This window comes from Hyalella azteca, unplaced genomic scaffold (genome assembly GCF_000764305.2).
Source record: "Hyalella azteca isolate HAZT.00-mixed unplaced genomic scaffold, Hazt_2.0.2 contig16414, whole genome shotgun sequence".
In the NCBI taxonomy this organism is placed as follows: domain Eukaryota; kingdom Metazoa; phylum Arthropoda; class Malacostraca; order Amphipoda; family Hyalellidae; genus Hyalella; species Hyalella azteca.
In genome coordinates, this window is record NW_025946238.1 from 55,444 (window position 1) to 67,639 (window position 12,196).

A 12,196-nucleotide genomic window follows, 5' to 3' on the forward strand; every position below is an offset into this window, starting at 1 on the left:
GTTCCACATGTCAGTGACTCGAAGCGAGAAGAAATGTCGCATGGATGTGTTATAACGCAGTTTTTTAGTTCCTAGCCGTGGCCCCTGGTGTTGGTTCTTGTTTTAAATTACATATTTACACTAATTAATTAGGAGTGGGACAACCGTTTGTAACTTCTAAATCAAATCTCATCCCTTCAGCACCCTCATTCTTCAGTACGAATTATATTTTGATGACTGTGATTCATTCATTGACCAGCAAAGTTCGTAGTTAGTGATTTAAATTAACTATTAACGGATGCATCGACTACCAATGGAACCGTTCACGAATTTTACTTTTCTTAAAGGAAGAAATGCCAAAACTAGAATAAAGCTCAGAAATCCTAATAATAATAATAGCGTTAATAATAATAGCGGTTTCAGCGTTACTTAGGCCATAGACCTGTCGCCGATTCTTAACATCGCATAACATTCACCGCTTGTAGCGGTCTCGAACTCGCACCTCACAGCTATAATTTTGCTTTGCTTCAATTAAACCGCCCGGCCTCCTTGCCGATTCTGACCAGAAACTGTCACACAGAGCTGGGATCGAATCCGGACTTCTCTGCTCCGATCCTGGTACTCTAAAATGTAACCATTGGGTCACGGTCATGCGACAAATTAATATAGGTATGTTTAATTTTTTAGTATCTTGTTCAAATTGAGGCTCGTTGGCAATTATATATCAATATTAGCTCGCTAATAACAGTTAATCCTAAAAGATTAACTTATATTTTTAATAGATATGACATACAACATTACCAGTTAGGAACGAGTAGCATGCTTTAGTGCAGTTATGTCTTGTAGACAATGTATACAGCTACGGGTCCAGGACACCTAATCAAAACTTTTTCGAACTCGCCTGTGGCCTCAAACTCGCCTGCGCAACTGTCCTTGTCATAACTCCTTCAATTCGCGCTCTCTAACTCCGCGTTCTATGCTCGTGCTGAAGGGTAGGAAAGTGTATCATTATTTCACCAATATGACTCATTAATTTTACCGAGTGTACCTTCCATCTCCATGATGTGAGGAGTTTTTTTATACAAGCAGTTCAAATGAGGAGTCGCGCACTTCAATCGGAGTTAGAGATGTATTCCATCCCATATCCTAATTGAGTTCAGCTTAGGCAAGTCGTCTTAGTCTCTTGTAGTTATGGTTGCTTCTGTCCGATCATTAGAGGTGTTTTTTGTTGCTGAATTCATCGGAAAGGAATGTTCAATGAGTTGCTTTATTTTCACAATATAGGACGGTTTTGTGTACATGCATGATGTTTGTAGTTATTGGTCTTCTGCCTTTTAGAAGAATTGTGAAGCGGTTTTAAAAATTATTACAATAATTAGATAGCATTAGATTGTGTCGATATAAGAAATAAGCAGACACCAAATAATTTTTTCATTAGTGAGCTGCTTTTCGAAGAAGCGTCAATCCACACCTCGTTCATTCTTTATACTATCCGTACGAAATTAATTTTAGCAAGTTAAACGCTAGATCATTTATTTAACATATCATTTTCAGACTAATTTTTCAGCAACTCAATCGGCCTCCGGCGCTATTTGTAAATTGAATTCATAATCCAACATTCAGTTTTGAAGCTCTTCTCTCTAGTGGGTGATAAAGTCCGTGATAATGAAGCCCAATCCACAACGAGAAGTCACACTATCGATGAGTGTTGCGCGTGATTGGACTTTATTGCCCCGTGAGCGTACCGAGGTCAAGGGTTCCAATCATGGCCACTCTAATCGATGTGATTTCTCTTTCCATAATGCAACTTCTGGTGGTGGCTCTAGTGGCAGCTGCGGGCATCTTTGCAGCAGCTGGTCCCCAGATCAATGGATTTGGAAGTGTATTCGGAGGATCTTTCGAGGTCCAAGATGATACCCAACAGGGCCTGTGAACCCACCACGACGGTATGGACATCCTCCTGTAAGGCCTCCAGCCCCAACCTCCTCTCCAGGAAGGTATGAGGTACCTTCTGTAGGGCCTCCTATCCCGCCCCCACCACCAGGGGGATATGGCCCTCCGACAGTGGTGGTAGCCTCCCAGTAGTACTTACAGCCCATGGTGATGCTTACAGCCCACCAACTGTCACTGGGACTTGTCTCGAGTGTTGCCAGATGGTATATTTCTATACCAGATTTCACAAATCTGGTATTTTCAGGAGTCTGGTATGAATATTTTAGATCTGGTATATTTGCCTAAATCTGGTATTTTCTGACTTGCTGCAAATTTACTGCATTAAGTTTCACCTTTGAAGTTTGAACTTCCTCCAGCGTAGGCTGGATTATATAGATTACCTTCAGAGATGCGCGACTAGAGGTTTCCCGCCATTTTTGGAACCGCAGGTTTACCGCTTGATGAAATAACGCTCGCAGGTTTACAGCTGATGAAACGTAAACGAGCACCCAAATCATTCCAATTTTGATAACTCAAAAACAGATGCAAACAATCAATACACAAATTATGGAGTTTATCACGAGAACCGTGACGCAAACACAGATCATAACCATAACAGGAGGCAATGAGAAAAGCACAATTTCATGACGAATTTCGAAAACCAAGTTCAAACTGAAGATGGTGGACTCCAAACTTAGGTTGTCACTGCAACCAGTTTCATCCTACAAGGATAAACGATTGCAATACCAGGCCCTGATGTTACTAGTACCATTATACAAACAAGTCAGCAGTTAATTCCTACAACGCTCGTTACCACAAGGTTTAAAAACCTATTTGTAACGCAAACCCTATTCACCACTCTGACGAACTTCATAATTCAGACAGTTGTGTCAACTAGCTTCGTGAACCAAGAAGTTGTGTCCACGGCTTTCATTCCACAAGTTATTACGAGAACACAAATCAGTTATCAGACCATACCTGTCATTCAGACCAACACCGTCTTCCAGACAAGTTTCATCACAATACCAGGTGGACTGGATACTCGAACGGTGACAATCACACCTGTAACTCAAATTAAAGGACAAACGATTTTTTCAACTCTAGTTTCAACGCAAGTTACTCCACAGGATTACTTCATATTCCGTCAACAGGAATATGATTGCGACCATCACAAGAACCGTGCCGCCCAGATATTGCTCTACTACTACCCCCCTCCGTCCACTGGAGGCTACAATTATAACCCGCCTTCGATTCCGTTCACATTTGGATTTTAATGTAAATTATTATTAGCAAGTGTGTCTTAGCTGGCTTGTGATGCAAATAGAGAATAATTATCGTAAATATGAATGAAATTACAAATTTTTTCGTCGAGCAAGCGCTCACTTGAAATAATTTGCGGTCGCAAGGCCAGTCCGCTCGTGAACAACGTTAATTTTCGTACATGAAGCCAGTTTCTTCATGCTGGATGTTAACGATTTTTTTTTGTTTGAAAGTTAGCTGCAGTAAAGAGGTGCTAGCTTCGTGAAATTTGTTATTCAGTTAATACGTGTTAGTAAAATTTTCACCAAAATCATAGCTAAAATTTGATGAGGCGCACTTACGTTCAAAAACTACTCAATTAAAGAAGTGCTGACTGACAGATATTCCGAGGAGGAGATGCATCAAAATGAGACCGTTGTGATTTTTTTACAAAAAATTCAATAGAAGTAATCAATTACAAGTAATTAAACAAGAGTAATTTTCGTTTACCAAAATTAAGTCAATAGACACTATTGTTCAAATTAACTATTGGAAAACATTTGAAATGCAATTTGATGAGATTGTCCAAGAAGTCGTAATTTCTGGGCGCTTCATAAATTTTCACACTAGATTGGTCTTTCTTGTAGTAGTCAAATAGTGCTATCATCTGCGAGGGATTTATTGAAATTAACAGAGCACCAATTAGTTTCTTAGTTGATATGACGCTCCTGAGTTTCAAGTGACGGATACTATAGTTACTGTCTATAAGGAATGCATCCACACCAAATTAATGTTCTTGTCTTGCCCACAGGATGCTGTCGGCCGTGCTGTGGCTCGCGCTGGCGTCTCTTTGCTTCTCGGCATCCTTGACGCAGCGACAGTTCCGGCAGTTCGGTGGAGTCCCGCAGATGCAGGGATCCATCAACAATGGCTATCTGCCGCCTCGGCCCACGTCTGGCCCTGGAACATGTCAGCAGTCAACCGCGTTTGTCACGTCCACCCAGTATTCCAACCAAGTGGTGACCATCACCATAAACAGCAACGGAGGTGGTCAGATCATCACACAAACAGTTTTCAGTACACAATTCATACCAACAACATTCTTCTCCAAACTTATGTCAACAATCATTGTCAACAGTGGCCAAATTCAGGCCCAGTTCATAACTATAACGATCACTAATACTCGCACACAGTTTGTTACTCAAACAGGTGGAATTTCATTGGTGACGAGTGTTCAGTTTGTTGACGTGCCTCAGATCGACTTACAAACATGATTTATTAAGCGTACCGTTCAAATTCCTTCAACGGGAGCCACGACAGTGTCCTCAACGACAGTCATTCCACAACAAGTTGTAAGCACTATTTTTAATTCACAGTTTGTTGCCAGAACTATGATTATACCTGGTCGAACACGAACTGTCGTCAGCACATTGTTCAGTACTATTTTCTCCACTGTTAGCATTCATGGACAGACCATTTTTCAAACACAAACTGTCTTCAGCAGAAACTTCATTCCTCAAACGATTACGCTTCGCGGAGCCACTCAAACAGTTGTGTCACCAGTAATGCAACCCATATTCACTACAATTTTCTCCAGTTTTCTCTGAAAACATTAAAACCAGCTTCGTTACTAGCACGCAGTTCGACAATAGAGTCATTACATCTACAATTCTTACCCGGGTGAACAATTCCAACACGCGAACTGTTACGGTTCCTCAAGTGAGTACATCAGTTGTCATCCAAAACCAAATGACGACATCCACAGGCTTTACTCAGGTTGTCATACCAACTTTCGTGACGGTAAGCGGAGGGAACGGAGTTGTCACTGTAACTCGGACTGTCGTTTCATCTCAAGTGATCCCAGGCAGTGGACAGACCGAGTTTATTACAAGGACCGACTTTTCGACTTCTTTCGTCACCTCCACAGTATTCAACACCAATGTGCAGACTACAGTGATCACCATCACCCAGCCCTGTAGTGGCGGGGGCACCAATACTGGTGGATACAACTACACTCCTCCTAGCGTACCGTTCAACCCCTTCAATTGAAAGTCTCGTGTCGCTGTGCACGATAATTTCATCTTTTCATTACTAAGAATGGATAACAGAGTAACGACTCTAATCATGAGTACACTGATGAACTGTAAATATATTTTGATGTTCTGTTGTTATTATAATATTAGTTATTTAAACAATGTCATTTATCAGAACCCACAGCGTCCAATTGCATTGGAAATGTAATCTGTTTATTCATGGCGCTATGAATTCATTCTTCATGTACGCTCGAATCGCCACATTGGAGGAAATTTTAGGATTCTGGGTAGAAATTTTACAATTTTGAATCATTATTATTTTGCGCGCCTGTAATAATTCTTGGCGGTCTGTGAACGGTGAATACTTGTGTCTGATATCCATTGATTACGTCAATGAATACGTCATAATGATTGCTTACGTATTAATATGAATAACAGATAACCACGCATTCACGTACGTTACAGCTTGGTGCATTTGGTTAGATCGTAACGTGTAATTTATCTTACTCCGGCATCGTGGGTGTTGCGCACACCGCTGCCATGCAACGAGAATCTAGGCTTCATTATTTACGGATCGTGTTGACATTAAAGTAATTATCTAATAATCATGTTTGATTTTACTTTTAAAATAATTAAGAATGGACTACAGGTTTACACATATGAAATATTTTCCACACGAAAAGGCCTTTAAAAATAAGCAGGCACTTAGTCGTGAGCGACTATCCTTACGTTACAGTATGTATTGTGAACAGAGGTAAGGACGGTTTGTACGCATGTAAAGATCAGGGGGCATTATACGTGTTCCTTAAGTACACCTTAATTATGGCATTATAAAAATTTTCGTACGCAAGGCTAATCTGAGAAGCTATTGTCAAAATTATCTGGCTAACTGACCAATCAGAGGCTTTGAATTTGCTGTTCCCAGCTCCTGTCGATTCAGTGCGCAGCGCGCGTAGTTGAAAGGAGGTTGTGTCGTGTCAGCGGCATCTGCAGAGACTGACTGGAATGCATATGAAGAAATGAGTGAGACGTTGTCCAAATAGCAATGCACATTTCGTCATTGTGATCAACAATAAAATTTTTGCAATTAAGGCAAAAAAATTACATTATTCCCATTCAAAATTGGAGGACTTTTTAGAGAGCTACCTAGAATTTGGAACATTTTGTGAGTTGGAGTTGTGACTATCAGCAGAGAAAGAAAGTAAACGTGTACGTAGCAAGAAATGCATGAAGATTTTGTTTTAGTGAATGATCATAAAAATTTTGGATATGAATATCAACATTTGCTTGTAAATTATTACGCAAAAGGAAAACAAATTAGCTTCTGCATAAACTCAATAGAAATTATTTTCCCAAAAACACCATTTAGCACAATAAAATATTATTCCTATGTCGAATTATTGACAAAATTATATCGCAATTCATCGTGTTGCTAGCAAATCAATAGTTTCATATTGCTTCAACATACTCAAAACTTGCACGTAACTCCGCTTACCACACCTCCGAGCAGGCGCAAAGTTTCTTGTACGAAGCTTCCCGCGCAAATGTTTTGATAATACCACCACTAGAGTTAAGTTTTCATATCAGCACTTACGCATCACGTAAGTGGCTACGTGTACGTTGCTATGTTTTGATAATCCGGCCCCTGCTGATTTAGGTTTCCAGTCAACAATATACATACGTGTGTTCGCTACCATAGCTCAAATGAAAGTAAAGGCAGATATCAGTCTTGATGTCCAGCTATTCACAGGTTACGTAGGTAGAAATACTTAATATTTATATTATTAATAATTCGAAGCTTGTTTGCTACATTAATTAAAATACAAAAACGTAACTGTACCAGGTAATTTGACTAAAATGGGTGTAAATTACATATATGGTAGATTTTTTGAGATGCTTGGAACATTCCAAAATCGATCTATATTCAATGTATGCATTACAAAGCTATAAAGGAGAAATAAGCAATTAAAAGGTACTTACGTGTATTTTTCATAAAACAAAAATGCTTACAATTACGTATATTAATTATCTAAACTATTTATTTGCCACACTTCCCGTGGCTTACGAGTTTTCATATCTACAAGCGCGAATAGTTCGCACCGGAGCCGTATTAAAACAATGGAAGAACGACCTCAACCTTTCTTACCGTCGCAGCTATTTTAAAATGATGCCTTTCAGAAGTTCAATAAAGAATGCGAAACATCCAAGGAATTGCTTCTTGCGATGGTACAAAACAAATAAAACTTAAATCTAAAGTAAATCAATATTACTACTATTTGAAATGGAGAAAAATCCCACTTCCGTTATTATAGTGAGACTCTCTGTCCTCGCCGAGAAAGCGGTGCTTCCAACCGAAGAATAGGTAGTACAGAAATGGCATGACCTCATTCAAAACGCGTCCTTCAAAGCGTGTGACTAATTCCAAACGCTAAGTTTCCTACACGTGACTACAATTCAATCATGGACGTCCTTGCCAAAGAATAGTTAGTACTACGGCTCGTAAGTGAGAAGTTAGTGAAAGGGGAAGATTTGCATGAATGCAAATATTGATGAACAATAAATAATCATAGGTGAAAACATTGAGGAGCAGAAGTGAAAATTTGGTTGGTCACGGAGGAATGGTCATGGAGGAGGAATGGTCATGGAGGAGGAATGGTCATGGAGGAGGAATGGTCATGAAGGAGCAATGGTCATGGAGGAGGAATGGTCATGGAGGAGGAATGATCATGTAGGAGGAATGGTCATAGAGGAGGAATGGTCATGGAGGAGGAATGGCCATAGAGGAGGAATGGTCATGGAGGAGGAATTGTCATGGAGGAGGAATGGTCATGGAGGAGGAATGGTTCTTGAAGAGGAATGAGCATGAAGAAGAAATGGTCATAATTTTGTGTTCCATTGGAGCAATAGACATCCGGTGAGTCAGACAAACAGGTATCAATACCGAGAAAGTGGACTATACACTATACAGAAGAATAAGACGCATTAGGTGCCACGATTGAGATGATCCAGTCGAGGTAGGCTGCGACCCGCGTGTAGACACCCACATGTCCGCAAAATCGGGGACCGAAGCTAACCACCCCTGTCACCACACGCGGAACGCACGTCCCGTTATGAGCCGCAGTAAGATTGAAATCCTCCTGCATCAGAGGCCCGCCGCTGTCGCCCTGAGATGTAATATAACCGCAGTTAGAAACCAAATGTAGCAGCACACAACTTATCTCACACGAGTCCTTGTTGTCAGCACACAACTCACAAAACACAATCCTTGTTTTCAGCACGCACAACTCACCCCACACTAGTCCTTGTTGTCCTTCTGAAAAGTTCAGGATATTGTCGTCCACGGTCACGCTGATGTTTCGCCTTCATCGTCCTCCGTCTCCAAGATGTCGATAGGCAGGTCGTCCTGCCCTTGGTCCTGAAAATAACGTTGAACGTGCTCCGTGCATCTGTCCTCGTTTGAGCCAGCTTATGCAAAACGCTGTTGCTTGTTATTTGCTTAGGGTAGTGGCCCATCATCGAACAATCCGGGATCTTGCTCAAAAAAGCATCCAGCAGTCTCTTGAAAATCGCAAGGGTGAACTCCCTACTCTCAGCTCTTTCAGCAAGACATTGAGCAGCCGGTCCTACCACGGAAAGAGATCCCTCCTGGAGAGTGTGAACTCTGGCCGCATCTCGGTTGATAAATGGGGAATCCTAAACAGTGCCCCTCTCCTTCAGTTAAGATATGTCGCTGTTTTGAAGGTCTTAATTTCAAAGTTGGGAGCAAGTCCGGTTTTCTTCATCCAAGTGTACAGTATGATGCAGGGTGAACCAGAATTAACTCACCCTTTTAATTTGTTAATAAATAAAAAACTAAGAAGGTTATGAAGTTGAAACTTGTTTTATTTAAAAGAAGAACATTTTTATGGTAATATTGTATCCTAGTTTTTAGGATACAATAACTAACTAGGATACAATATTACACACAATATTTTAACTAATACATATTGTTAATATATAATAAATATTTTAACTAATACAATAATAAAATATTGTTATAGGATACAATATTACCATAAAAATGTTCTTTTAAATAAAACAAGTTTCAACTTCATAACGTTCTTAGTTTTTTATTTATTAACAAATTAAAAGGGTCAGTTAATTCTGGTTCACCCTGTATAACTCTATCTTTCCTTCTCCAGTGAGTACAGTCCAGGGAGTTTCAACCAGCCTCAGTAGTCCAGTTACAACTCCCTCATACCGCTTATTCTGGACGTGAATTTCCGTTAAACTGCCTCCAGTTTCCGCACCACACCCGCCTTGAGCGGCGCCCAAAGCTGGAACCAGTACTGCAGAGTAGGAGCACTAGGGCTATAAAGAGTGAAATCATTTGCGCCACTTATCTCGTTCGGAATGTCCGCCAGGTCCACCCCATCCGTTGTCTGCCTCGTGCAATTATTTCCTAGATACAATCTTCAAAAGTGGCTTCGGTACTAACACTCCTATATTTCGAACAAGTTACTTCTCAATTTCGGCGCCGTCCGATGCCAAATAGCGATGCAACCTCCCGGCCTCTGTGCCAACTCTGTACCTTATTGCCACGAAAGTAGTGCTGCCGAATTGCATATTATTCACTAGAGCCCAATCGTAGATTGAAGATAAGTCATCCTGTAACCTCTCGCAGGCCAGGTCGTCGGTGATTCTCATTAACAATCTTGTATCGTCTGCGAATGAGAGATTGGCGTTATCAGTCTCACTTTGAGACCCTTAGGAATAATTGCATCCGTACCCGGGGTTTCCAGACAAAGTGAGCGGCTTTTTCAATGCTCTAATACACATCTTCAGCATTACTGCCAGAATTCCATCTAGTCCTGGAGCTGAAAAGGCGCCAGTTCTTTGGTGTTTCTTGTCCAACATCAATGTACTCCAACCCTCTTACGCCTGGAAGTTCCTGGAGGACTTCCACTACATTCTCCTGCCTTGAGTAGCGGGGGTTACCCACCGACTGAGCTTACTTGAAGAAATACTTGGGGTTCTTTCTGTCGACCTCAACCTCAATCACTCGTTACTTGGCATCTTGTTCTCCCGTCCTCTCCGAGTCCCGCAACCTGCGTTTGGTTGCTTTGAGAAGCTCTAATAGCCTTTGTTTCTTCATATCACTGGTAGATTTCAGGAGTTAATGTTAAACGGAATGCTGCGAACTTTCGGGGCCGTTCTCATCAGTGTATGACATGCACACCTATATTAATTTCTCGCATAGTTTTGTGTAAAGTTCCTCAGCAGTCCTCTCATGAAACTCTTCTCTTCAATCGATTCCAGCAAGCTCATTACGAATTGCCTTCCAAGCCATTCTTCGATGGTGGGAGTCCTGCCAGTCTTTTTAGGGATAAAGACATGGTCTGGGCTCTAATTTCAATTGTAGTGTTCACCATTAACAAACGTAATCAGACAGTGAAGTGTCCTCAACCCAAACGTCAATCACCATTCTTTTGTCGTTACTGAAAAAGAGATGGAAGATAATGTGTTCCCTTGTTGGCAGCCATACTTGCTGTCTAAGCAAGTGTTTCGCAGCAAGCTGCACTAGTTTGGCTTCCTGACTTCTGTCCTGGACATCACCATCCAAACTGTCTGGGCTTGTCCAACGGATACGAGATAGATTGAAGCCTGCCCCATTATATCAGGTTAAGGGAAGGCTCACCTGGTCTCTATTTCCCTGAGGGTCTTGTTAAAATTATCCGTTGGACAAGCAGGTGGTCTACAGACTATGGCTACACAGAGGTTGAGTTTTTATGATGTGGACTTATTCCGACTAGCACATACTCGAAAAAGCCATCAGAGTTCGATCTCAATTCCACCGTGCTTACCGCGATGGAATTTTCAAAGAAAACAATTACTGCTCACTTCTTCTTACCTTAATATTGGTCCGCACGGTAATGTTGGAATCCTTCCATTATGATTTCTGAATCAAAGATATCTTTCCTTAAATGCAAATTCGCTAGTGCAATCTTAAAGAACCCGCACTCGTCGTCCATTTCTCTAAGCAAGCCAATCTTGTGGCGCGCTCTTCGTGGGTAGCATCCCTCGTTGTTGGGCAGCATTCCCTCGTTGTTGGCCAACAGAATGCCTACTCTCCCTTTCTTGGTATTCTTACCTGCAGCGACACGCTGTGCCAGGCATATCTGGTTCAGCAACTCTTGCATCTGGAGTTGCAGTAGTTCTAATGATGCATCTAATGTTGCATTTGCTTCCTCATGTCTAAATCTGACCCTCTGCGTGCTTCTCTGTCCCCAATGATTGGTTGACTTACTGGATTGGCTTGATCTTCTGTGATATTCATTCAGATATTCTGCGAGCAGTAGACCGCGGCGACCTTGCGGCACTGGCTGTACTCGACCTATCAGCCGCATTTGACACGGTCGACTACGCCATTTTATTGTCAGTGCTTTATTGCCCTCAGTACTTTTTTTTATACATAAAGGACCAAATGCAACATCAAATGTATCAGTTGGAACTAATGCAACTCCAGATGAAGGAGCTGCTGGACCAGGGACACCTGGAAGATCGGTGTCACTGCAAGTAAAAACACCAAGAAGGCAAGAGTCTGGCACTCTACTGGCCAACATCGAGGGCTGGCACTCTACTGGCCAACATCCCGCAAAGAGCAAGTCACAAGATTGGCGTGCTGAGAGAGATGGCCGATGAGGGTGGGATCTTTATGATTGTACTAATGGAGTCGCATCTAAGAAATGATATCCTTCATGCAGAAATTGTAATGGAAGGATTCCAACATTATCGTGCGGACCGAATGGGAGGAGGGAAGAAGGGAGGAGTAATTGTTTACCTTAGGAACTCCCTCGCAAGAAGTACGGTGAAATTAAGATCGGAATCGGGAAACTCTGATGGATTTGTTGAACACGTACTACTCCACATAAAAAAAACTTGACCTCTGTGTAGCCATGGTCTAAAGGCCGCCTGCTTGCCCACCGGAAACTTTTAACGAAACCCTGAAGGAAATAGAAACCAGGGTGGCTGGG

The 12,196-nt window shown here is 41.6% G+C and overlaps 1 protein-coding gene across 1 annotated transcript; it reads left to right on the top strand.

Annotated features, from left to right (window-relative positions):
• The first annotated feature begins 4,016 nt into the window (after positions 1-4,016).
• On the top strand, positions 4,017-5,199 carry LOC125179295. The gene is made up of 3 exons (XM_047884887.1): positions 4,017-4,287; positions 4,471-4,683; positions 4,916-5,199. The coding sequence occupies exons 1-3, from the start codon at positions 4,059-4,061 to the stop codon at positions 5,197-5,199; spliced, it is 726 nt and encodes a 241-aa protein (XP_047740843.1). The 5' UTR covers positions 4,017-4,058.
• Positions 5,200-12,196: the final 6,997 nt, after the last annotated feature.